Source organism: Xenopus tropicalis, chromosome 3 (assembly GCF_000004195.4).
Source record: "Xenopus tropicalis strain Nigerian chromosome 3, UCB_Xtro_10.0, whole genome shotgun sequence".
Lineage (NCBI taxonomy): Eukaryota > Metazoa > Chordata > Amphibia > Anura > Pipidae > Xenopus > Xenopus tropicalis.
The window spans coordinates 7,689,220-7,717,167 of NC_030679.2; the positions used below are offsets into that span (position 1 = coordinate 7,689,220).

Sequence of the window (27,948 nt, forward strand, 5' to 3'; positions counted from 1 at the left end):
TCTGTATATTTGTATTTATACATATGGGTAGGGGGTGCCATAGTGTTTCCCTTAGACAGAACAGTATGGGGGTACAGCTTATTGTGTGCCCAGAACATTCCTTCTCTGTATATTTGTATTTATACATATGGGTAGGGGGTGCCATAGTGTTTCCCTTAGACAGTACAGTATGGGGGTACAGCTTATTGTGTGCCCAGAACATTCCTTCTCTGTATATTTGTATTTATACATATGGGTAGGGGGTGCCATAGTGTTTCCCTTAGACAGTACAGTATGGGGGTACAGCTTATTGTGTGCCCAGAACATTCCCTCTCTGTATATTTGTTTTTATACATATGGGTAGGGGTGCCATAGTGTTTCCCTTAGACAGTACAGTATGGGGGTACAGCTTATTGTGCGCCCAGAACATTCCTTCTCTGTATATTTGTATTTATACATATGGGTAGGGGGTGCCATAGTGTTTCCCTTAGACAGTACAGTATGGGGGTACAGCTTATTGTGTGCCCAGAACATTCCTTCTCTGTATATTTGTATTTATACATATGGGTAGGGGGTGCCATAGTGTTTCCCTTAGACAGTACAGTATGGGGGTACAGCTTATTGTGTGCCCAGAACATTCCCTCTCTGTATATTTGTTTTTATACATATGGGTAGGGGGTGCCATAGTGTTTCCCTTAGACAGTACAGTATGGGGGTACAGCTTATTGTGCGCCCAGAACATTCCTTCTCTGTATATTTGTATTTATACATATGGGTAGGGGGTGCCATAGTGTTTCCCTTAGACAGTACAGTATGGGGGTACAGCTTATTGTGTGCCCAGAACATTCCTTCTCTGTATATTTGTATTTATACATATGGGTAGGGGGTGCCATAGTGTTTCCCTTAGACAGTGAGCAGTCAGGCAGCGAGAAGTCAGTAATGACATAAATGGTACATTTCGTTCATAGTATTTTACATTAGAAAAACATAAGGGGCAAATTAGAACATGAGGGTATTTGGGTACTTTATTTATTTGGGCAGTAAATACTCTAAAGCTAATAATAATAATTAGCTGTAAACCTCCCACTGTAAGAAGTAAAGCTAGTAATATACATTTCTATCATTCTATGGACTATGGTGATACAAAAGAAAGATAGGGAGATAGAGGCATATTAGGTTTCTTTATCCGTTTAAAAAATTAAATATAGTAGAATAAAACTGCGCTGTTGCCACCTCCAGGGGCATTAATAAAAAAAATGCCTGTTCGAGTCCGTCCAAATTAATTAGTCTGTATCTATTATTGTGTCTGATACAGGCACCAGGGTCTCCAAATATTCCTTCCACTTCGGATCAATGAGGAGGAGCCACGGTAGATGGTTTTGTGAGGGTAAAAGTAGAATATACCCCCCTCAGTATTCATCCTTGAAGGGGTACTCTGGGTGGTCACTCCACCTGTAACAAAGCAGTTACACTTAGTTGTTAGTTAGTTAGTGGTTGCTGACCACTTGAAGTCGTGATAGGATGGGGCACCTAGTTCTCCATTGTAGCCATCATTTGACCTTACATACAAACAGAAGTCCATAATAAGGCACCCCTAGCTGTAGACAAATGGTGGCTGGGCTATGGGGTTCCATCTGTAGTAAAGATGGCTGCTGAGAACTTAGCAAGGGTAGATCTAATCACAGTACATCCAGGGCCTTAATGATAAAGGAATTATTGGCCCATTAGAAGAGGACAGTTGGGCCCAGAAGTATAAAGCACCAGGTATGGTCCTACCATTATGCTGTAACAACCATCCGAAGATTCAGGTTCTCTGTCTAATAACTAATAAGGGCCCACCTATAAGACGTTACTCTTCCCATATGTTGTATTAATGATAAAGGAACCATTGGCCCATTAGAAGAGGACAGTTGGGCCCAGAAGTATAGAGCACCAGGAATGGTCCTACCATTATTCTGTGACAGTGGCAACCATCCAAAGAATCAGGTTCTCTGTCTAATAACGAATAAGGGCCCACCTATAAGACATTACTCAACCCATATGTTGTATTAACATACCCGGCTTGTATGGAAAAAGGTTATGGTCAGGGTGTTACTGAGCCTGGTTTGAGGGTAACCAGTAATGGTTGACTCATAATGTGGCCATGGCCAAAAACCTTGTCTGAAGACATTGGGTGGCTGGCATAGGGGGTTCCATCTGACAGAAAAAGCCGTAAAGATGGCTGCTCAGAACTTAGCAAGGGCAGATCTAATCACAGTAAAACCAGGGCCTTAATAATAAAGGAACTATTGGCCCATTAGAAGAGGACAGTTGGGCCCAGAAGTATAGAGCACCAGGTATGGTCCTACCATTATGCTGTACCAGTGACAACCATCCGAAGAATCAGGTTCTCTGTCTAATAACTAATAAGGGCCCACCTATAAGACGTTACTCTTCCCATATGTTGTATTAATGATAAAGGAACCATTGGCCTATTAGAAGAGGACACTTGGGCCCAGAAGTATAGAGCACCAGGTATGGTCCTACCATTATACTGTGCCAATGGCAACCATCTAAAGAATGAGGTTCTCTGTCTAATAACTAATGGGCCCACCTAGAAGACGTCACTCGTCCCATATGTTGTATTAACATACCCAGCTTGTATGGAACAAGGTTATAGTCAGGGTGTTACTGAGCCTGGTTTGAGGGTAACCATGATGTGGATATGGCCAAAAACCTTGTCTGAAGACATTTGGTGGCTGGGCTATTGGGTTCCATCTGACAGAAAAGATGGCTGCTCAGAACTTAGCAAGGGTAGATCTAATCACAGTACATCCAGGGCCTTAATACTAAAGGAACCATTGGCCCATTAGAAGAGGACAGTTGGGCCCAGAAGTATAGAGCACCAGGTATGGTCCTACCATTAACCAGTAATGGTTGACGCAGGATGTGGGCATGGCCAAAACCTTATAAAAATCAGCTTCAGCAGGTTCGATATCACTTACATTAACAACTCCACATAGCGGACATTCTTGTTCAGGGCCTCAATGTCCTTCATCTCCTTGTCCGTCAGACTGAAGTCAAAGATCTGTAGAAAGAAGGGTGATTTAATAAGAATTTTCTGTATAAAATCCCATGGTAATAGGAAAGGAACCGACATAGGTTTGTACTCAAGTCACTCGCGTCAGAACAGTTTTATTTGTTTGACTTTCAGCCATGAACTTTGCTATGACCTTGCACCTACCCAGGGCACTTATCCTAGTAAATAATTAAATCAATTTATAGCACAGAAAAAAAAACTGGCACGGCACACTGGCAATTGGCAGGAACGGAACAATATCATAGATGAATAACTCGAGAGAATTGTTTTGATAGTCGGCAAATCCAACTCACTGGAGAGTGGCGGGAACCATGAAGGTGAAATACGATCATGCCGTGCCGCATTGGTGGCATCTCTTCAATTCCGACGGGGCCACAGACGATGGAAAAGAACAATAGGGACCCAAGGATAAGGTCAACTGGAAATTCCTACAGCCTCACCAGTGCTGCCAAGAGGATATCCACTAAACACAAGTTGGGGGGGTTGGAGAACTTTCATTCCAGACTCACCTGAAAGTTTTCTTTGATTCTGTCCGGGTTAAAACTCTTTGGGATAACAGCGACTCCCCTTTGTGCATTGAAGCGCAGGGCTACTTGGGCTGCAGTCTTGTTGTACTTCTTGCCAATGGCATTGAGAAGAGGGTCTTTCAAGAGAGGAGGGGAAGACACATTGACCCTGGAGAAAGAAGAACATTCATCTAGAATCAAGATATATTAAAGACAGGATTTTCCAAACTTGTTGCCCTCCACAGGGTTACAGATATATAGATACTTTGGGGTAACAGTCACCCTGCTATAGTTTCAGGGGTACCCAGGGCACAAATAAGCACTCACCCCAAATCCCCCCACTAACTGGCCTTCAGGCTGGGCCCCCTTAGCCCATAACAAGGTTACAGATATATAGAAACATTGGGGTAACAGTCACCCCGCTATAGTTCCAGGGGTACCCAGGGCACAAATAAGCACTCACCCCAGATCCCCCCCTAACTGGCCTTCAGGCTGGGCCCCCTTAGCCCATAACAAGGTTACAGATATATAGAAACATTGGGGTAACAGTCACCCCGCTATAGTTCCAGGGGTACCCAGGGCACAAATAAGCACTCACCCCAAATCCCCCCCTAACTGGCCTTCAGGCTGGGCCCCCTTAGCCCATAACAAGGTTACAGATATATAGAAACATTGGGGTAACAGTCACCCCGCTATAGTTCCAGGGGTACCCAGGGCACAAATAAGCACCCCAAATCCCCCCCTAACTGGCCTTCAGGCTGGGCCCCCTTAGCCCATAACAAGGTTACAGATATATAGAAACATTGGGGTAACAGTCGCCCTGCTATAGTTCCAGGGGTACCCAGGGCACAAATAAGCACTCACCCCAAATCCCCCCCTAACTGGCCTTCAGGCTGGGCCCCCTTAGCCCATAACAAGGTTACAGATATATAGAAACATTGGGGTAACAGTCACCCTGCTATAGTTCCAGGGGTACCCAGGGCACAAATAAGCACTAACCCCAAATCCCCCCCTAACTGGCCTTCAGGCTGGGCCCCCTTAGCCCATAACAAGGTTACAGATATATAGAAACATTGGGGTAACAGTCACCCCGCTATAGTTCCAGGGGTACCCAGGGCACAAATAAGCACTCACCCCAAATCCCCCCTAACTGGCCTTCAGGCTGGGCCCCCTTAGCCCATAACAAGGTTACAGATATATAGAAACATTGGGGTAACAGTCACCCCGCTATAGTTCCAGGGGTACCCAGGGCACAAATAAGCACCCCAAATCCCCCCCTAACTGGCCTTCAGGCTGGGCCCCCTTAGCCCATAACAAGGTTACAGATATATAGAAACATTGGGGTAACAGTCGCCCTGCTATAGTTCCAGGGGTACCCAGGGCACAAATAAGCACTCACCCCAGATCCCCCCCTAACTGGCCTTCAGGCTGGGCCCCCTTAGCCCATAACAAGGTTACAGATATATAGAAACATTGGGGTAACAGTCACCCTGCTATAGTTCCAGGGGTACCCAGGGCACAAATAAGCACTCACCCCAAATCCCCCCTAACTGGCCTTCAGGCTGGGCCCCCTTAGCCCATAACAAGGTTACAGATATATAGAAACATTGGGGTAACAGTCACCCCGCTATAGTTCCAGGGGTACCCAGGGCACAAATAAACACTCACCCCAAATCCCCCCCTAACTGGCCTTCAGGCTGGGCCCCCTTAGCCCATAACAAGGTTACAGATATATAGAAACATTGGGGTAACAGTCACCCCGCTATAGTTCCAGGGGTACCCAGGGCACAAATAAGCACTCACCCCAAATCCCCCCCTAACTGGCCTTCAGGCTGGGCCCCCTTAGCCCATAACAAGGTTACAGATATATAGAAACATTGGGGTAACAGTCACCCCGCTATAGTTCCAGGGGTACCCAGGGCACAAATAAGCACCCCAAATCCCCCCCTAACTGGCCTTCAGGCTGGGCCCCCTTAGCCCATAACAAGGTTACAGATATATAGAAACATTGGGGTAACAGTCGCCCTGCTATAGTTCCAGGGGTACCCAGGGCACAAATAAGCACTCACCCCAAATCCCCCCCTAACTGGCCTTCAGGCTGGGCCCCCTTAGCCCATAACAAGGTTACAGATATATAGAAACATTGGGGTAACAGTCACCCCGCTATAGTTCCAGGGGTACCCAGGGCACAAATAAGCACTCACCCCAAATCCCCCCTAACTGGCCTTCAGGCTGGGCCCCCTTAGCCCATAACAAGGTTACAGATATATAGAAACATTGGGGTAACAGTCACCCCGCTATAGTTCCAGGGGTACCCAGGGCACAAATAAGCACTCACCCCAAATCCCCCCCTAACTGGCCTTCAGGCTGGGCCCCCTTAGCCCATAACAAGGTTACAGATATATAGAAACATTGGGGTAACAGTCACCCCGCTATAGTTCCAGGGGTACCCAGGGCACAAATAAGCACTCACCCCAAATCCCCCCCTAACTGGCCTTCAGGCTGGGCCCCCTTAGCCCATAACAAGGTTACAGATATATAGAAACATTGGGGTAACAGTCACCCCGCTATAGTTCCAGGGGTACCCAGGACTCACCCCAAATCTCACCCTAAATAGCCTTCAGGCTGGGTGGGTGAAGCTTCTGGCTTATAATAACTCACCATGTTTCATCACGGCAGGTCCCAATAGGACTGTATCCCACAGTCACAATGTCATGTTGGCCGGAGAACTCCAGCAGTTTGGGCTGAGTGAAGTATGGGTGACATTCAACCTATCCCCAGACAGAAGACAAAGAAGGTCATACGACTGTTTCTTACATATACATCTGTACTTAGCCTGTCTATTTTTCATGAAATAGTTCACATCTTCATATATGGCCAAACTGCACTATATCCATTTATTCACCCCAATGGCAAAGGTGTGGCTGGATAAACTCAGGACTGCCGCTTTAAGTAATACAGGTATGGGATCCCTTATCCGGAAACCCGTTATCCAGAAAGCTCCAAATTACGGAAAGCCCGTCTCCCATAGACTCCATTTTAATCAAATAATTCAGAATTTTAAAACAGATTTTCTTTTTCTCTGTAATAATAAAACAGTACCTGTACTTGATCCCAACTAAGATATAATTACCCCTTATTGGGGGCAGAACAGCCCTATTGGGTTTATTTCATGGTTAAATGATTCTCTTTTCTCTGTAATAATAAAACAGTACCTGTAATTGATCCCAACTAAGATATAATTACCCCTTATTGGGGCAGAACAGCCCTATTGGGTTTATTTAATGGTTAAATGATTCCCTTTTCTCTGTAATAATAAAACAGTACCTGTACTTGATCCCAACTAAGATATAATTACCCCTTATTGGGGGCAGAACAGCCCTATTGGGTTTATTTCATGGCTAAATGATTCCCTTTTCTCTGTAATAATAAAACAGTACCTGTACTTGATCCCAACTAAGATATAATTACCCCTTATTGGGGGCAGAACAGCCCTATTGGGTTTATTTAATGGTTAAATGATTCCCTTTTCTCTGTAATAATAAAACAGTACCTGTACTTGATCCCAACTAAGATATAATTACCCCTTATTGGGGCAGAACAGCCCTATTGGGTTTATTTAATGGTTAAATGATTCCCTTTTCTCTGTAATAATAAAACAGTACCTGTACTTGATCCCAACTAAGATATAATTACCCCTTATTGGGGGCAGAACAGCCCTATTGGGTTTGATTAATGTTTTATTGATTTTTTAGTAGACTTAAGGTATGGAGATACAAATTATATATACCAGCTCAGTAGCGCCATACCTGGTTGGTGGCAGGTTTATATTTCAGCCCAGGCTTATTAAGGATCAGCTCCAGTTGCCGGCGGTTGAAGTTGGAGACCCCAATGGATTTGACCAGTCCGGCATCTTTGCATTCCTCCAGCGCCTGAAATACCAGTGGGGGAACATAACCAGATTAGCCACATTCTCACCAGCCCTCAAGGGGACAATAAAGACTGATGGACTTCAGCATCCCCTCGATGCTTCATAAATTGACTTTATCACTTGCCTCCCATGTTGCACACAGATCTGTCTTGTGATACAGATATTTTCCGTTCGCATCCCGTGGGTAGATTTCATCCCCAGGCTGTAAAGAGAGAGAGAAGTGGCAACTAAGTAAAAATCAGCTGAACCCAATAACCACATGACCTCAATGTATAATAATATGTCGGGTATATTTATAAATGCTATATTTTATAAACTGTATCAGCCCAGAGGTGCAGAAGCTCTATAACTGTAATTACAGCCCCCAGCAGCTCCCCTTCTTGGATCTTGTTCGGCCATCTTTTGTGTGTCAGTGGCTCTGCACGTGCTCAGTGGGCTGCTGTGGGGAAGCTAAGCTGGTAAGTGCAGCCCAGAGTATGTGCTGGGAATCAGCAGAAAAGAAAATGGGGGGCTAATGGGAACAACTTCAGACTGTCATTGGGTTGGTGCAGAAGTTCATGTAGAATAATTCTTTGTTAAGGTTTAGTTTCCCTTTGAGGGAAGAACTCAAAGTAATGACTATAGGACACAGATTTTGTCATTATGTATCTGCTCTTTGTCACCTTGAAAGCCATCGGCAGCTCGATGATATACAGATCCACGTAATCCAACTGGAGCGTCTTTAGCGTCTTCTCCAATGTCGGCCGCACAAGTTCCGGCGGATGGCACGTGTTCCAAAGCTGAAATACACGTTTCCAACCTTAATTACGATTCAATTGTGATTTATTAACCCCATAAATCATTAAATAGAGCACGATTATTTTTTATCTTCATTTTTTATATTTAATCTTTGATAAAGGAATTGGAATTTCAGCAGTTATCTGGTTGCTAGGGTCCAAATTATCTTGGCAACCAGGAAGTGAATTGAATGAGAGGCTGCTATATAAATAGGAGAGGACCAGAATAGAAAAAAAAAAGTAAGAATAACAATAATACCAAAGCCTCACGGAGCAATAGTTTGTTGGCTGCTGGGGTCAGTGACCCCCATTTGAAAGTTGGAAAGAAGAAAAGGGCAAATAATTAAAAAAAAAATAATCAAGATTATTTAATTGACATACTAAAAGTTAACCTTATTAGGTCCACAGTGAACAACATAATAAGTATGTCATGAAAAATGCATATAAATAATCATGGGTCGGCATTTAGGGTCAGAAACTGACCCCTGCAGCTTTGATTCCTGTCATTGCTATCACTGTAATATACCTCCAATGGTCCTAGAGGAAGGCAGGCAAAAAGGGGTACGTGCTCAGCACCCCCACTCTGTTGCCCTAACGCAGGGGTCCCCAACCTTTCTTACTCATGAGCCACAGTCAAATGTAAAAAGACTTGGGGAGCAACACAAGCACCATAAAAGTTCATGGAGGAGCCAAATAAGGGCTGTGATTGGCTATTAGGGGCCTCTATGCACCCTATCAGCTTACAGGGGCTTTATTTGGTAGGAAATCTTGTTTTTATTCAACCAAAACTTGCCCCCAAGTCAGGAATTCAAAAATAACTCCCTGGTTTGGGGGCACTGAGAGCAACATCCAAGGGGTTGGGGAGCAACATGTTGCCCCCGAGCCACTGGTTGGGGATCACTGCCATAGGGGCAGGTAATATTTAATGGGATACTGTTGTGATTTTCATGGGGTATACTTTTTATTTACTTGCTGGGGAGTTTGTTAGTGCTTGGGGCCAGAAGTAGGGATGAGTAGGACTCAGGGCAGATGTACTTGTCTTGGGTCAAAGAACCTCTTGGCCAGCCATGGCTACCAGTACAAAGGTTCAGCACTAGGGTTGCCCTTATCTTGGTTTAAACTGGACAGTGTATTTTTCACATGGGCTGTGTGGTTCAAAACTATCTTCTGGATATCAGAACCAGCGTCGGACTGGGCCGCCAGGACACTGGGAAAAAACCCGGTGGGTACCGGCCCTAGTGGGCCCCGGCAACCCAGACACAACCCTTACCGGTGCCCCCCCTGCCAACTGCTCCTCCCCTGATGTGTTAAACTTATGCACACTCAGGGGAGGACATTGGGTGGGGGACCCTGTGGGGGGTTAGGGAGGCTCAGCAGGGGCCCCTGCAGGAGGGAAAGGGAGGCTCAGCGGGAGCCCCTGCAGGGGTTAGGGGGTGCAGGGGACGCGGCTGGTGGGGGCACCCGCAGGGACCCTGGGGCCTGCACCCCCAGTCCGACCCTGATCAGAACTCTGAAACCAGGTTCCAAGTGGCCCACCGGGTTACTGGAAAAAATCCCAGCGGGCCCCGATCATGTTGGACCCTGCTACCTGCTTGCAAACAGCTACCAGTGCACAACAGAAGTAAAGATGGCTGTGCATTCCACTGTGGAACACACGGCCATTTTTATTTTTTTCTCCTGGTGTAGCAGGGGCTGGGTAAAACTTATGCGCGCTCAGGGGGAGACATTGGGTGGGGGGCCCTGTGGGGGGTTAGGGAGGCTCAGCGGGGGGCAAGGGAGGCTCAGCGAGAGCCCCTGCGGGGGGTTAAGGGGGTGCGGGGGACACGGTCGGTAGGGGCACCCGCAGGGACCCTGGGGCAGCAGCCCTGATGGGGCCTGCACCCCCCAGTCCAACCCTGATCAGAACTCTGAAACCAGGTTCCAACTGCCCCACCAGGTTACTGGAAAAAATCCCAGCGGGCCCCGATCATGTTGGACCCTGCTACCTGCTTGCAAACAGCTACCAGTGCACAACAGAAGTAAAGATGGCTGTGCATTCAACTGTGGAACACACGGCCATTTTTTATTTTTCTCCTGGTGTAGCAGAGGCTGGGTGCTTGGGCCCTTGACTTGGGTACCTGCTGGGCCCCAGCTACACCAGAGCTGATTCAGAGCTGCCCCTGTTGCAGAGACACTATCTAGGAAAGGAGGTGGAAGCACAGCTGGAAGGCGGCCATTTTACACCCCTTTTCTCCTTTGGGGCGCAAGGGTCGCTCCTGCTGCTGCTGCTGCTATACAGAGACCAATAAATGAATTATAAAAGAAAGCCTATTAAATAAACCTCTCTAATATATTACATAAGAGAAACCGTATACAACAGCGGCTTGGAAACCTTCGCTCGACCGCGGCCAATAGAAAACGTTGCTGCCTATAAATGGCGGTTATGTGGGTAATGCAGTTCAGATGTGGCCGGGAATAGAGAGCAGATTTTGTAAAGAATTAATTCTGCTGCTCTGAAATAACCACATACCCCCCCCCCCAGGTTTGATTCATATTTCATCAGCGCTAAGGAAACAAATCCCCTCATCAAGGCACAAAGTATAGAAACCACTGCTTCATTTGTGTCCGTGGCCGGAATCCAAGGGGAAAGCGCCAACATTTTGAGGGGCCCCATAGCGGAGACAGCGCTTGGAACATGAGAACTTGACTGGGACCAGGAGTCCTTCCAACATGGAATGAACTAGGGTGTTTCTTAAAGGAGAACTAGAGCAAAGAGTTGGCTAGAAATGCAACATTATATTCTAGGCTATTTTACCAGCCCGAGGCTACCACAGCTCTTTAGTTGTTGCCATTGAAGATGCCTCTAGTAGCCCCCACCTTCCCTTCTGCCCGGGCTGCTAACCCTAACCTAAGTACCTGAGCTTACAGACTGACTCACAATATACAGTATATATATATATATTACACCTAAGGTTGCTACCTTTTGGCCAGCATTATACTAGCCTTTGGGTGGGGGCGGTGATGACAGCACCGGGGGGCAATTTACTGAATAATACTACTGGGGGCTTTGCGGTATTTCCCCCAATTTTCTAATGAAGCTAGAAAACTGGGGGAATGAGGTGGAGTGATGGGAGACCGGGGAGGGAGTCAGAAAATAGGGGGGGCATTGACAGGTCTGCGTGGTGATGAAAACATGGGGTTGGGAAATAGGCAGACTGGGCAAGGGAAATGGGAGGGTGGGATATTGGGATGAGTGGCACAAGGCCCCTCGCAACAAACTTTTCTGGGCCCCCCCTCCTCCCACACCCTGCCCCCCAATGGCTCCTCCCCCAATGACCCCTCCCATTAGTACAGGCCACACAGACATTGGTAGCCAGGGCCCCCCTAAAACATTGGTAACCAGGGGTTACATTTTGCATTGGTGCAAGGGTCACTAAAACATTCCTAGCCAGCCCAGGGCCCGCTAAAACATTGCTGGTCCTCCGCCAGTGTCCTCATACTATGGCCTGCTCCCCGCTGCTTCCTGCTCCCCCCTATGTCCTCCAGCTCCCCCCAGAGTCCTCCCCAGCATCCTCCAGCTCCCCCTCCAGCATCCTCCAGCTCCCCCCCAGCATCCTCCAGCTCCCCCCAGCATCCTCCAGCCCCCCCAAGCATCCTCCAGCCCCGCAAGCATCCTCCAGCTCCCCCCCAGCATCCTCCAGCTCCCCCCAGCATCCTCCAGCCCCCCCAAGCATCCTCCAGCCCCACAAGCATCCTCCAGCTCCCCCCCAGCATCCTCCAGCTCCCCCCAGCATCCTCCAGCCCCTCCAAGCATCCTCCAGCTCCCCCCAGCTCCCCCTCCAGCATCCTCCAGCTCCCCCGAAGCATCCTCCAGCTCCCCCAGCTTCCTCCAGCTCCCCCCAGCATCCTCCAGCTCCCCCCCCCAGCATCATCCAGCTCCCCCTTCTCCCCCCCCCAGTGACCTCCTGCTTCTGGCTCTGGCTGTGTCCTGTTAGTATTTCCCCCGCTGCATCGGCACATGTATACTGACGTCACGCATACGCAGGGGCACAATCAGTCCAATTACCTGCTGACCACCAATGACAGGGACCATCATTCTTTAAAGGGGGCCCGAGCAAAAAAACTGTAGCACAGCCGGGCTTTAAAGCGACGATCGCCCGGGCCCAGGACAACTGTCTCCCCTGTGCCCTGGAGGCTCGGGCCTAGGGATGCAAAAAGTGGCCTAACAAAGTCCAAGCCAGGCCAAGAGGTCACTGGGCCCGAAGGGAAGTCCTGGATCCTATTAGTCCTCCTGCAACAACCTCACTGGCAAGGACCTCTCCTGGCCACCCTTGCCCCCCCCCCCCCCAGCAGCTGCACCCTAAGCCTCTTCCTATTCTGCCCTCCCCAGTCCTGGATGATACAGAAAATTCACTATATAAACATTTCTAGCCATATACTTTTTGCTATTAGTTCTAGTTTAAAATGGAAATGCGCTGATTGATAAGATTATTTATGGAGCTGGAGTGACCGAGGGCAACGTTGCACCCAAATCTCCATGAAACAAACGGAACAAATCCATTTACCAAGCATTAAAGGGGAAGTTCACCTTTACCTGCTCTGAGCAACCGTTCCATTGGTCGGCAATAACAAATACACCATATTAAACGTGAAACTCTATAGATTTGAACCCCTACCAGTAAGATGTCAGGGCGAGGGTAAACAAGTCTATTTAACCTTTCAGGGGAGGGCTGTTTGTGTTTGGGAAGCTTCTCTGTTCTCTGTTCTCTGTATAATGTGTTCTACAGATGCAACACAATAATAACGGATCACATTCCCATTCTATATCAGGGGAATTATCCAATTCCCAGGCATTCCGAAAATACGGGATTTATTTAACCAGCTGCGAGAATAGCTATAGCCTAGTGATACCCCCAGGGCCCCATCCGCAACTCTATTCTCTCTCTCCAATTGGGTTCTGCCTGCTGACATTTCCCAGCTTCTACTAACTGTCACTGTCTGGCTTCAGCCCCCCCTGAGCTAATGCGGTGTTTGAATAACTGTTACCCCAATGTTTCTATATATCTGTAACCTTGTTATGGGCTAAGGGGGCCCAGCCTGAAGGCCAGTTAGGGGGGGATTTGGGGTGAGTGCTTATTTGTGCCCTGGGTACCCCTGGAACTATAGCGGGGTGACTGTTACCCCAATGTTTCTATATATCTGTAACCTTGTTATGGGCTAAGGGGGCCCAGCCTGAAGGCCAGTTAGGGGGGATTTGGGGTGAGTGCTTATTTGTGCCCTGGTACCCCTGGAACTATAGCGGGGTGACTGTTACCCAATGTTTCTATATATCTGTAACCTTGTTATGGGCTTAAGGGGGGCCCAGCCTGAAGGCCAGTTAGGGGGGATTTGGGGTGAGTGCTTATTTGTGCCCTGGGTACCCCTGGAACTATAGCAGGGTGACTGTTACCCCAATGTTTCTATATATCTGTAACCTTGTTATGGGCTAAGGGGGCCCAGCCTGAAGGCCAGTTAGGGGGGGATTTGGGGTGAGTGCTTATTTGTGCCCTGGGTACCCCTGGAACTATAGCGGGGTGACTGTTACCCCAATGTTTCTATATATCTGTAACCTTGTTATGGGCTAAGGGGGCCCAGCCTGAAGGCCAGTTAGGGGGGGATTTGGGGTGAGTGCTTATTTGTGCCCTGGGTACCCCTGGAACTATAGCGGGGTGACTGTTACCCCAATGTTTCTATATATCTGTAACCTTGTTATGGGCTAAGGGGGCCCAGCCTGAAGGCCAGTTAGGGGGGGATTTGGGGTGAGTGCTTATTTGTGCCCTGGGTACCCCTGGAACTATAGCAGGGTGACTGTTACCCCAATGTTTCTATATATCTGTAACCTTGTTATGGGCTAAGGGGGCCCAGCCTGAAGGCCAGTTAGGGGGGGATTTGGGGTGAGTGCTTATTTGTGCCCTGGGTACCCCTGGAACTATAGCGGGGTGACTGTTACCCCAATGTTTCTATATATCTGTAACCTTGTTTATGGGCTAAGGGGGCCCAGCCTGAAGGCCAGTTAGGGGGGGATTTGGGTGAGTGTGTATTCGTGCCCTGGTACCCCTGGAACTATAGCGGGGTGACTGTTACCCCAATGTTTCTATATATCTGTAACCTTGTTATGGGCTAAGGGGGCCCAGCCTGAAGGCCAGTTAGGGGGGATTTGGGGTGCTTATTTGTGCCCTGGGTACCCCTGGAACTATAGCAGGGTGACTGTTACCCCAATGTTTCTATATATCTGTAACCTTGTTATGGGCTAAGGGGGCCCAGCCTGAAGGCCAGTTAGGGGGGATTTGGGGTGAGTGCTTATTTGTGCCTTGGGTACCCCTGGAACTATAGCAGGGTGACTGTTACCCCAATGTTTCTATATATCTGTAACCTTGTTATGGGCTAAGGGGGCCCAGCCTGAAGGCCAGTTAGGGGGGGATTTGGGGTGAGTGCTTATTTGTGCCCTGGGTACCCCTGGAACTATAGCGGGGTGACTGTTACCCCAATGTTTCTATATATCTGTAACCTTGTTATGGGCTAAGGGGGCCCAGCCTGAAGGCCAGTTAGGGGGGGATTTTGGGTAAGATGGCACTTACTTTGCCGCAGTAAAAAATGTCTTCTCGTTTGACCTTTCCCTCAGCGATCTTCTCCCTTATTGCCTGGCCAACCTCATGCTCATTATAGTATACATAAGCCCCATCGATGTGTCGGTAGCCAAGGTCTATGGCCAGTTTTACTGCCTCCAGACAGGTTCCTTTGGGTGTCTGTAAGAGAACAGGCAATTGTTACCAAAAGTCACATGTTGAGAACATACAAAGGTAAGGCCTATAGCACATGGCCAGTACAATAGAATCGACCAATCACTAATGGCGACAGGAGGTTTTAGCAAGAAAACTCTTTAAGCGCTAAATGGCACCAAAATATCTGGTAATATTGAGGGAGAACTTGTATAACATCAACAATATTATTTTATATTACACCCCACCAACATTCTGCATGGTATATAATCCACTTAATTTAAATATTATATAGCATTAGTTTAAATTAGGCTATGAGCAAACTTAGGGGGCTGTTCCTGCTGAATTGTGCTTAGTACAGGGGAATCCCTATGTGCCATAGTTTTATGGTATCTCTCTGTACAGGCTATGAGCAAACTTAGGGGGCTGTTCCTGCTGAATTGTGCTTAGTACAGGGGAATCCCTATGTGCCATAGTTTTATGGTATCTCTCTGTACAGTCTATGGGCAAACTTAGGGGGCTGTTCCTGCTGAATTGTGCTTAGTACAGGGGAATCCCTATGTGCCATAGTTTTATGGGATCTCGCTGTACAGGCTATGAGCAAACTTAGGGGGCTGTTCCTGCTGAATTGTGCTTAGTACAGGGGAATCCCTATGTGCCATAGTTTTATGGTATCTCTCTGTACAGGCTATGAGCAAACTTAGGGGGCTGTTCCTGCTGAATTGTGCTTAGTACAGGGGAATCCCTATGTGCCATAGTTTTATGGGATCTCGCTGTACAGGCTATGAGCAAACTTAGGGGGCTGTTCCTGCTGAATTGTGCTTAGTACAGGGGAATCCCTATGTGCCATAGTTTTATGGTATCTCTCTGTACAGGCTATGAGCAAACTTAGGGGGCTGTTCCTGCTGAATTGTGCTTAGTACAGGGGAATCCCTATGTGCCATAGTTTTATGGTATCTCTCTGTACAGGCTATGAGCAAACTTAGGGGGCTGTTCCTGCTGAATTGTGCTTAGTACAGGGGAATCCCTATGTGCCATAGTTTTATGGTATCTCTATCTCTGTACAGGCTATATATATATATATAGATACTGTATATTTGCACATTTGGGTGAGCTGGTCCCTGTCTGGCTTGCCAGTCCTGTTTGGCTGGGGCTGAATAGCTCTGGCGCTACAGATTGGCCAGACTTGCTTCACCGGCTTTTTAATATCCTCAGACTGGGCAGAGTGCTTGGTACATCATCTGAACTGGAACTGTCTGTTCGCAATGACGGTGACAATGACTTACTCACTAACAGAGAGAGATGGCAGCGGGAACTCGCCAGTCTAGATCTGCCCACAGAGCTTCCCTAAGGGCAGCAATACACCACCCCTTTCTCAGAACAGAGTGTCACCAACAAAGTCACTCGCGGATCAAGAGGTGCCGTGCCCAAACCAGATCATCACAGAAAGAGACAAATAGGAACATATTCATGAGTCGGAAATAGCATGAAGCAGCCAGAGACACAGAGAGAGATGTTCTCCCTGTAAAGAGACAATTTATTCATGCTGAAGCAGAGAGTTTTTTTAAACAGCAGTCCTGCCCTGCTTTATGGCTGAGATTCTAGCTATCTGTATAACAGAGCATTCTGTCACAGTGGCACAGATCCTATCTGATCCCCCCATTGTAAGCAGCAGTCCTGCCCTGCTTTATGGCTGAGATTCTAGCTATCTGTATAACAGAGCATTCTGTCACAGTGGCACAGATCCTATCTGATCCCCCCATTGTAAGCAGCAGTCCTGCCCTGCTTTATGGCTGAGATTCTAGCTATCTGTATAACAGAGCATTCTGTCACAGTGGCACAGATCCTATCTGATCCCCCCCCCATTGTAAGCAGCAGTCCTGCCCTGCTTTATGGCTGAGATTCTAGCTATCTGTATAACAGAGCATTCTGTCACAGTGGCACAGATCCTATCTGATCCCCCCATTGTAAGCAGCAGTCCTGCCCTGCTTTATGGCTGAGATTCTAGCTATCTGTATAACAGAGCATTCTGTCACAGTGGCACAGATCCTATCTGATCCCCCCATTGTAAGCAGCAGTCCTGCCCTGCTTTATGGCTGAGATTCTAGCTATCTGTATAACAGAGCATTCTGTCACAGTGGCACAGATCCTATCTGATCCCCCCATTGTAAGCAGCAGTCCTGCCCTGCTTTATGGCTGAGATTCTAGCTATCTGTATAACAGAGCCGCCTTGCTGCCTGGGGCCTGCTCTATATATAGTTTTGCCACTGCTTAAAAACACTAGGAGCCAAACTAAGTGCAAAAAAACCATAATGAAAATATTTAAACAAGGGAAATATTAACATGATAACACCATGTCCCTTAAATTGCCTCACACCCACACAAATACACATTTCTGAACATCATGAACAGAGAACAGCATCACATGGCAACACCCAGATTATATGTTTGAAACGAGACCTGCAACAATCACAGTGACAGCCATGCGTTTATAGCGAGGAGGGGCATCTAAACAGGAGCACGTGCCCAAGTCATTCATAAAGGAGAACATTATGCACCACAAATGTACCTCCTGAGTACAAAGGCAGCACATACAGTAGCATTGAGATAATAGCCTCTGGGGAGGGACTGGGGCTGTGGGATAGCAGGTATAGTAGGGAGAGATGGTGCCTATAGTAGCAGTGGGGGGATAATAGCCTCTGGGGAGGGACTGGGGCTGTGGGATAGCAGGTATAGTAGGGAGAGATGGTGCCTATAGTAGCAGTGGGGGGATAATAGCCTCTGGGAAGGGACTGGGGCTGTGGGATAGCAGATATAGTAGGGAGAGACGGTGCCTATAGTAGCAGTGGGGGGATAATAGCCTCTGGGAAGGGACTGGGGCTGTGGGATAGCAGATATAGTAGGGAGAGATGGTGCCTATAGTAGCAGTGGGGGGATAATAGCCTCTGGGAAGGGACTGGGGCTGTGGGATAGCAGGTATAGTAGGGAGAGATGGTGCCTATAGTAGCAGTGGGGGGATAATAGCCTCTGGGAAGGGACTGGGGCTGTGGGATAGCAGGTATAGTAGGGAGAGATGGTGCCTATAGTAGCAGTGGGGGGATAATAGCCTCTGGGAAGGGACTGGGGCTGTGGGATAGCAGGTATAGTAGGGAGAGATGGTGCCTATAGTAGCAGTGGGGGGATAATAGCCTCTGGGAAGGGACTGGGGCTGTGGGATAGCAGATATAGTAGGGAGAGACGGTGCCTATAGTAGCAGTGGGGGGATAATAGCCTCTGGGAAGGGACTGGGGCTGTGGGATAGCAGATATAGTAGGGAGAGATGGTGCCTATAGTAGCAGTGGGGGGATAATAGCCTCTGGGAAGGGACTGGGGCTGTGGGATAGCAGGTATAGTAGGGAGAGATGGTGCCTATAGTAGCAGTGGGGGGATAATAGCCTCTGGGAAGGGACTGGGGCTGTGGGATAGCAGGTATAGTAGGGAGAGATGGTGCCTATAGTAGCAGTGGGGGGATAATAGCCTCTGGGAAGGGACTGGGGCTGTGGGATAGCAGGTATAGTAGGGAGAGATGGTGCCTATAGTAGCAGTGGGGGGATAATAGCCTCTGGGAAGGGACTGGGGCTGTGGGATAGCAGGTATAGTAGGGAGAGATGGTGCCTATAGTAGCAGTGGGGGGATAATAGCCTCTGGGAAGGGACTGGGGCTGTGGAATAGCAGGTATAGTAGGGAGAGATGGTGCCTATAGTAGCAGTGGGGGGATAATAGCCTCTGGGAAGGGACTGGGGCTGTGGGATAGCAGGTATAGTAGGGAGAGATGGTGCCTATAGTAGCAGTGGGGGGATAATAGCCTCTGGGAAGGGACTGGGGCTGTGGGATAGCAGGTATAGTAGGGAGAGATGGTGCCTATAGTAGCAGTGGGATAATAGCCTCTGGGAAGGGACTGGGGCTGTGGGATAGCAGGTATAGTAGGGAGAGATGGTGCCTATAGTAGCGGTGGGATAATAGCCTCTGGGAAGGGACTGGGGGCTGTGGGATAGCAGGTATAGTAGGGAGAGATGGTGCCTATAGTAGCAGTGGGGGGATAATAGCCTCTGGGAAGGGACTGGGGCTGTGGGATAGCAGGTATAGTAGGGAGAGATGGTGCCTATAGTAGCAGTGGGGGGATAATAGCCTCTGGGAAGGGACTGGGGCTGTGGGATAGCAGGTATAGTAGGGAGAGATGGTGCCTATAGTAGCAGTGGGATAATAGCCTCTGGGAAGGGACTGGGGCTGTGGGATAGCAGGTATAGTAGGGAGAGATGGTGCCTATAGTAGCAGTGGGGGGATAATAGCCTCTGGGAAGGGACTGGGGCTGTGGATAGCAGGTATAGTAGGGAGAGATGGTGCCTATAGTAGCAGTGGGGGGATAATAGCCTCTGGGAAGGGACTGGGGCTGTGGGATAGCAGGTATAGTAGGGAGAGATGGTGCCTATAGTAGCAGTGGGGGGATAATAGCCTCTGGGAAGGGACTGGGGCTGTGGGATAGCAGGTATAGTAGGGAGAGATGGTGCCTATAGTAGCAGTGGGATAATAGCCTCTGGGAAGGGACTGGGGCTGTGGGATAGCAGGTATAGTAGGGGAGAGATGGTGCCTATAGTAGCAGTGGGGATAATAGCCTCTGGGAAGGGACTGGGGCTGTGGGATAGCAGGTATAGTAGGGAGAGATGGTGCCTATAGTAGCAGTGGGGGGATAATAGCCTCTGGGAAGGGACTGGGGCTGTGGGATAGCAGGTTATAGTAGGGAGAGATGGTGCCTATAGTAGCAGTGGGATAATAGCCTCTGGGAAGGGACTGGGGCTGTGGGATAGCAGGTATAATAGGGAGAGATGGTGCCTATAGTAGCAGTGAGATAATAGCCACTGGGAAGGGACTGGGGCTGTGGATAGGCAGGTATAGTAGGGAGAGATGGTGCCTATAGTAGCAGTGGGGGATAATAGCCTCTGGGAAGGGACTGGGGCTGTGGGATAGCAGGTATAGTAGGGAGAGATGGTGCCTATAGTAGCAGTGGGGGGATAATAGCCTCTGGGAAGGGACTGGGGGCTGTGGGATAGCAGGTATAGTAGGGAGAGATGGTGCCTATAGTAGCAGTGGGGGGATAATAGCCTCTGGGAAGGGACTGGGGCTGTGGGATAGCAGGTATAGTAGGGAGAGATGGTGCCTATAGTAGCAGTGGGGGGATAATAGCCTCTGGGAAGGGACTGGGGCTGTGGGATAGCAGGTATAGTAGGGAGAGATGGTGCCTATAGTAGCTGTGAGATAATAGCCACTGGGAACAGCCAGGGCTGCAGGGTAGTAGAGTATATATTAGTATCTCTTTGTATATAAGTTAGTGATGTAACAGAGCGTAAGTCCAGACAATTAACCCAATTCCATGCAGGCCCTGAGGATGGGATGGGCAGAAAACTAATAATGCTTAGAAGGACTTTGCCTTAAACCAAAACTGCATATCAGGATCTTGTAGTCACATGAGATGCTTCAGGCCCAGAAGAAGTTGAAGATTAGATGATACCCAAGACTGTGACTTTATTGAGATCTTTCCTGGGGTTGGTGGGATAGTCTCGATGTTTTAAACATTTTGCCCAGATTACTGCCCCGATCTGGATTTTCAGAAGGGTCCAGTGGTTTCTAATGCACCACTTGACTTGGTTGCTATGGACTATCTGATCATACAAGAGTCCTGAGATGAATATGGACATGTTCTTGTCCTAACTGATCATTGTACCAAGCTGCCAGTTATTGTCCATATTAAAGACCAAATGGCCATAACTACAGATCTTATTATCTATATGGATGTCCAAAAAGCTCTATTCAGGCCAGAAATCAGCTTTTAAATCAAAATTAATGAAAGATCCTTGTTGTATCTATTAGGTCTGTAAGATTGTTGAGGTCATTGTAGGAACATCGCCAGGAGCAGTGGTCTAATAATGCCAATGAGCTGAATCTATAATAACACCATGGTACAGCCCATCTTTATTATGTTCAGTTGAAATGGTTAGACTCCATATGGCTTGCTATAGATACATCAAACCAGAAGGCCATTTTGTCTCTTAAGGTGGCCATACACGCTAAGATTTGCTCGCTTGGCAAGGTCGCCAAGAGAGCGGATCTTCTCCCGATATCCCCACCTACGGATGGGCAATATCGGGCAAATTTAGGCTAATTCGATTTCATCAACATGCCGATGAGGTCCCCGATCCGACTAAATTTTCTAACCTGCCTGATCAATATCTGCCACAGGCCACATATCGGTTGGGCAGGCCCGTCGTTAGTGCCCTTACATGGGCCGATGAGCTGCCTCCTGAGGTGAGTATCTCAACTAGCCCCGGGCAGCAGCGTCCCTGGGTAGATGAGAAGAATATTTGTCCACAACAAGGCCATTATAATTATGTAAGAATTCTCATCTTCAATATTCAATCTAAGGTCAAAGAAGGACCAAGAAGAATGACTGAGACAACGCATGTCCATGGCAGAAGCTATTCTACAACCAACAACAAACGTCTGACCTCAAGTGAAGTGCCTGTTGTATGGGATAGACTACAAATCTTGGCAATGGGGGCCAACATACTTATCTAGGCAGAGATTAGAGAACTTTAGAATACCAGATATGAGCCAACTTACTGAGGTGCAAGGAGATAAAATGTCTCTCAGGTACCAGGAATGAGCCAAAGCTCCTAAGGTGGCCCATACACGTTAAGATCCCCTCGCTTGGTGAGGTCGCCAAGTAAGCAGATCTTCTCCCCATATCCCTACCTATGGGGGGGTGATATCAGGCAAATTTAGGCTAATTTGATCATTTGGGCCCGGGGGCAAACAATCAAATTATAATGACGGCAATGGGCACAGTCGGTTCGGGGACTGCATCAACGAGCCAATGCGGTCCTTGATCTGACTACATTTTTTAACCTGCCCGATCGAGATCTGCCCATTTTCGGGCATGCCAGTCGTTGCTGCCCCTACACGGGCCTTTAAGCTGCCAAACCGGTCTAAGGGACCCATATCGGCAGCTACAATCGGCCCGTGTCTCCTTTACAGTTTGATTGGGCGAAGTTGATCCTGAGGAAACCAGCTAGCATTATTAGAGAGACTATGGAAGTGATCAACTCACATGATCAAGTCTGCACCCACTTGAGCCCAAATACCTTCACTTTGACTAAGTTCTAAAAAATCAGATGAGGGGATGAAAGTAAAAAGATCTCTCCTGCCAAGAAGACATCAGTATACAGCACTTTTCCAAGATGGCAAAGAGCAGGCAGTGGAGTTGTGGTCTTCCTGCCTTGTGTTGAAGCCAGGGTCAAAGTGGCCGGAATACCGGGAAAAATCTTGGTGGGCCCCGATCCTGTTGAACCCAGCTGCCTGTCAGCTCCCACAGTGGAATGCACGGCCATCTTTAAGTTTTGACTAGATAGATGGCAGGGAGTAAAGGTCCCCATACACGGTCCGATTGTAGCTGCCGATATGGGTCCCTTGGACAGATTCGGCAGCTTATCGGCCCGTGTATGGGCAGGAACGAGGGGCATGCCCGACTGATATCTGGCCTAAAATTGGCCAAATATCGATCAGGCAGGTTAAAAGATTTAGTAGGATCGGGGATGTGGCCCCAGAACCGACTGCCCCATTGCCGCAATTATAATTCGATGGCCCCAAGGCCAAACGATTGAATTAGCCTACATGTTCCCCGATATCGCCCACCCATAGATGGGGATATCGGGCGACCTAGCCAAGCGAGCGGATCTTCACGTATATGGGCACCTTTACTAGTGGGGATGGGGGTGTGGAGAAAATGGGGTTAGCAGGGCTGGGATTTCTCTGCGACGGGGATCAGGGGTTGGGCCCCAGGTACTCCGGTCCTACATTGGTTGTAGCTCTGGGGTTGTTGCCTGTCAGGTATTGGAACAAACGGTTTGGTTTTACTTGGGGCAACTGTTTGTCCAGATTTTATCATTGTAACCCAAACACAAATCTGGCCAATATCCACCTCCGATGTCACATCCCCCATAGGTCATGAAAATGCCCCCCCACGTGTCAATACCCAGCCCCCATACGGCATCAATCTGTCCCCAATAACACTGCTCTGCCCCCAATGTTCTCAGCCACCTCAAATGTCATCGGCCCACCCACTTGTCCTCTTTTTGCCAAGACTAAAAGTGGCAACTAGTGATGAGCGAATCTGTTCCATTTCGTTTCGCTGAAAAATTTGCGAATCTTTTGAAAGATCTGCAAAACAGCGGAAAATTCGTGAAACGGCGAAAATGTTGTGCAGCCCATGGCTATTCTTTTGTCGCCCGCGGCTATTCTTTTGTCGCCTGCGGTTGTTATTTTGTCACCCGCGGCTATTATTTCGTCGCGCGGCTATTCTTTTGTCGCCTGCAGCCATTATTTCGTCGCATGGCTATTCTTTTGTCGCCCGCAGCTATTATTTCGTCGCATGGCTATTCTTTTGTCGCCCGCAGCTATTATTTCGTCGCATGGCTATTCTTTTGTCGCCCGCGGCTATTATTTTGTCGCGCGGCTATTATTTTGTCGCACGGCTATTATTTTGTCGCACAGCTATTCTTTTGTCGCACGGCTATTCTTTTGTCGCCCACGGCTATTCTTTTGTCGCCCGCAGCTATTCTTTTGTTGCCCGCAGCTATTCTTTTTTCGTCCGTGGCTATTCTTTTGTCGCCCACGGCTATTACCCACGGCGGACATTTCCACTGCAAATTTTTTCATCCATTTCGCGAAACAATCCGCCAATGATGAAACATGGAAATTCGCCGTGAATCCATGCCTGGCAAAACATTTCGCCCATCACTAGTGGCAACACTATGCAGACCCCCTGGGCTGGGATAGCATTTCCAGTAACTGGACCATAGACCCACCCAAACCTGCAAAAGCAGTCTCCCTTTGTGGCCCTTACCCACCCCTTTACCAGTCCCTTGGGTATTGGGTGCACACTACAACTACTGGGAGTATATCTCATAAGCTGATCCCCCCCAAACCCACGATCATTTAGGGAATCTCCTCTCTAACAATGGGGGCTACCTGAGCACACTGGTTGCTTCTCCCAACCCGTTGTACCGACACAAAATAATATCCAGTGGGAGGAAAGTTCTAAACCTCCAGCACCAATTCCTGCGAATGTCATTTGTAACCTGTAATTTGAATGTCATTCTGTACACAATAAAATTATGGGCTGCAAAGGGACACTCAAATGATGTTATGTAAGCTGTCACTTTAATCGAATTAGCAAGTTCATTATGGGAGACATTCCCTGCGTTAGCCACCGGGGAGGGGGGCAAGTGCTTGCTGTGTGCTTGCTATGTTAGCCCGGATTGAATTGTGGCTCATTGATTGCCTGGGGAGGGGGGTAGTAGAGAAACGCTGCGAAATGCGTGGAGGAATGACTTGTGTTTTATCATGTCTGGTTCTGCCAGTGAATGGGCTCATGATAAGTTCTGTTCTTCAGCTATGGAAGCTGCTTGGGCACGTGGAGAGAGGCATTCGGCAGTGAGAGGTGTGTGTGGTGCTTGGTAATAGGAGAGCGTGGGGCTAATAAAGCCCTATATTGGCTGTGCCACTGGCACACAGTGCTCATTTCATTGCTCTTTATTATATATATATTTATTATATGTTATTGTCATTGTGTAATGAACTAAACTGTATCCTATTCAGGCAGGTCCCGCTGGCTTGTATTCTCTGCAGCTCTCCTTGGGGTCTTAGGGAAGCTATGGGGGGCACTGAAAACTAATGGGGGGCCACTAGGGACTGTGGTAGAGATTATGCTGTGTACTGAGCAATATAGGGGAGACTGAGCAATATAGGGGAGACTGAGCAATATAGGGGAGACTGAGCATTATAAGGGAGTCTGAGCAATATAGGGGAGACTGAGCAATATAGGGGAGACTGAGCATTATAGGGGAGACTGAGCAATATAGGGGAGACTGAGCATTATAGGGGAGACTGAGCAATATAGGGGAGACTGAGCATTATAGGGGAGACTGAGCAATATAGGGGAGACTGAGCATTATGAGGGAGTCTGAGCAATATAGGGGAGACTGAGCAATATAGGGGAGACTGAGCATTATAGGGGAGACTGAGCAATATAGGGGAGACTGAGCAATATAGGGGAGACTGTGCATTATAGGGGAGACTGAGCAATATAGGGGAGACTGAGCATTATAGGGGAGACTGTGCATTATAGGGGAGACTGAGCAATATAGGGGAGACTGAGCATTATAGGGGAGACTGAGCAATATAGGGGAGACTGTGCATTATAGGGGAGTCTGAGCAATATAGGGGAGACTGAGCAATATAGGGGAGACTGAGCAATATAGGGGAGACTGTGCATTATAGGGGAGACTGAGCATTATAGGGGAGACTGTGCATTATAGGGGAGACTGAGCAATATAGGGGAGACTGAGCATTATAGGGGAGACTGAGCAATATAGGGGAGACTGTGCATTATAGGGGAGTCTGAGCAATATAGGGGAGACTGAGCAATATAGGGGAGACTCTGCATTATAGGGGAGACTGAGCATTATAGGGGAGACTGAGCAATATAGGGGAGACTGAGCAATATAGGGGAGACTGTGCATTATAGGGGAGACTGAGCATTATAGGGGAGACTGAGCATTATAGGGGAGACTGAGCAATATAGGGGAGACTGAGCATTATAGGGGAGACTGAGCAATATAGGGGAGACTGAGCATTATAGGGGAGACTGAGCATTATAGGGGAGACTGAGCAATATAGGGGAGACTGAGCATTATAGGGGAGACTGAGCAATATAGGGGAGACTGAGCATTATAGGGGAGACTGAGCAATATAGGGGAGACTGTGCATTATAGGGGAGTCTGAGCAATATAGGGGAGACTGAGCATTATAGGGGAGACTGAGCAATATAGGGGAGACTGAGCATTATAAGGGAGACTGTGCATTATAGGGGAGTCTGAGCAATATAGGGGAGACTGTGCATTATAGGGGAGACTGTGCATTATAGGGGAGTCTGAGCAATATAGGGGAGACTGTGCATTATAGGGGAGACTGAGCATTATAGGGGAGTCTGAGCAATATAGGGGAGACTCTGCATTATAGGGGAGACTGAGCATTATAAGGGAGACTGTGCATTATAGGGGAGTCTGAGCAATATAGGGGAGACTGTGCATTATAGGGGAGACTGAGCATTATAAGGGAGACTGTGCATTATAGGGGAGTCTGAGCATTATAGGGGAGACTGTGCATTATAGGGGAGACTGAGCATTATAAGGGAGACTGTGCATTATAGGGGAGACTGTGCATTATAGGGGAGACTGAGCAATATAGGGGAGACTCTGCATTATAGGGGAGACTGTGTATTATAGGGGAGACTGAGCAATATAGGGGAGACTGAGCAATATAGGGGAGACTGAGCATTATAGGGGAGACTGAGCAATATAGGGGAGACTGAGCATTATAGGGGAGACTGAGCAATATAGGGGAGACTGAGCATTATAAGGGAGTCTGAGCAATATAGGGGAGACTCTGCATTATAGGGGAGACTGTGCATTATAGGGGAGTCTGAGCATTATAGGGGAGACTGAGCAATATAGGGGAGACTGAGCATTATAAGGGAGTCTGAGCAATATAGGGGAGACTGAGCAATATAGGGGAGACTGAGCAATATAGGGGAGACTGAGCAATATAGGGGAGACTGAGCAATATAGGGGAGACTGAGCATTATAGGGGAGACTCTGCATTATAGGGGAGACTGAGCAATATAGGGGAGACTGAGCAATATAGGGGAGACTGAGCATTATAGGGGAGACTCTGCATTATAGGGGAGTCTCTGCATTATAGGGGAGACTAAGCAATATAGGGGAGACTGAGCAATATAGGGGAGACTGAGCAATATAGGGGAGACTGAGCAATATAGGGGAGACTGAGCAATATAGGAGAAAACTTGCACACTAGAAAAGACTATGTACATGCACTGTGGGGGAGACTGTACACTATGGGGGTGGCTGAGCCCCATGGGAGACAATAGGCACTATGGGAGAGAACCTGCACTCTAGGAAACCCTATGGGAGAGAACCTGCACTCTAGGAAAGACTGTTCACTCTGGAGGTGGAAACGCGCACTCTAGGAGAGACTGGCACTAAGGGAGAGACTGTGCACTCTAGGAGAGACTGGCACTAAGGGAGAGGCTCAGTTCCCTGCAAGACAGAGACTATGATTTATGAAGAGATTATGCTTATAAATGATCATTACAAGGTTTAATGCCAGCACAGCGCAGGGCACACAGAGCAGGGCACACAGCGCAGGGCACACAGCGCAGGGCACACAGCGCAAGGCACACAGCGCAGGGCACACAGCGCAGGGCACACAGCGCAGGGCACACAGAGCAGGGCACACAGCGCAGGGCACACAGCGCAGGGCACACAGAGCAGGGCACACAGAGCAGGGCACACAGCGCAGGGCTTGGCATTCCTCTGGCATCACAAATGTCACTATAATCATTACCATAACTACTATATAATAATAATAATAATAATAATAACTCACAGAATATACCTCAAAGCTTAAATAGCAGCACTACTTTGTATGCCCAGTGTACCTGATGCTGGCACTGAATGGGATGCAAGTGTCAGCCCCAAATGCCCCTACCGGTACGTATTATTGTCTGTGCCCAAATGCCCCCTTATTACTGACTGTCATATAAATGCCCAACTAAATTAAAGACAACTGCCCCTCACTAGTACCCATGTTGCTGGCTGGTACTTACAGTTCGGGGAGAGGAGTAGGTGCCCAGTCCCAGCACAGGGATGGAGTTGCCATCATTGAGGGGGATCCGGTGGTGCTCGGCACTCAGTTCCATGTTGCTGCTGCCGTGCCACAGGGAGCCAGGAACACTCAGCACTGGGAGCACCTGGAGGCTCATAACTAA

The 27,948-nt window shown here is 48.2% G+C and overlaps 1 protein-coding gene across 1 annotated transcript; it reads right to left on the reverse strand.

The window, feature by feature from the left end:
* Window positions 1-935: 935 nt before the first annotated feature.
* On the reverse strand, window positions 936-27,898 carry akr1d1 (aldo-keto reductase family 1, member D1). The gene is made up of 9 exons (NM_001030438.1): window positions 27,787-27,898; window positions 14,868-15,035; window positions 8,158-8,274; window positions 7,620-7,697; window positions 7,374-7,496; window positions 6,226-6,335; window positions 3,568-3,733; window positions 2,964-3,046; window positions 936-1,431 (listed from the first exon to the last, which is right to left on the reverse strand). The coding sequence occupies exons 1-9, from the start codon at window positions 27,877-27,879 to the stop codon at window positions 1,389-1,391; spliced, it is 981 nt and encodes a 326-aa protein (NP_001025609.1). The 5' UTR covers window positions 27,880-27,898; the 3' UTR covers window positions 936-1,388.
* Window positions 27,899-27,948: the final 50 nt, after the last annotated feature.

What these genes read in the sequence shown, in the direction of transcription:
- akr1d1 (NM_001030438.1), bottom strand. Translation starts at nt 27,879, where the DNA reads ATGGAACTGAGTGCCGAGCACCACCGGATCCCCCTCAATGATGGCAAC. An exon ending in CCTACTCCTCTCCCCGAACT is followed by an intron (nt 15,036 to 27,786) that starts GTAAGTACCAGC and finishes GTTCTCTTACAG; the next exon opens with ACACCCAAAGGAACCTGTCT. An exon ending in AGCTGCCGATGGCTTTCAAG is followed by an intron (nt 7,698 to 8,157) that starts GTGACAAAGAGC and finishes CTCTCTTTACAG; the next exon opens with CCTGGGGATGAAATCTACCC.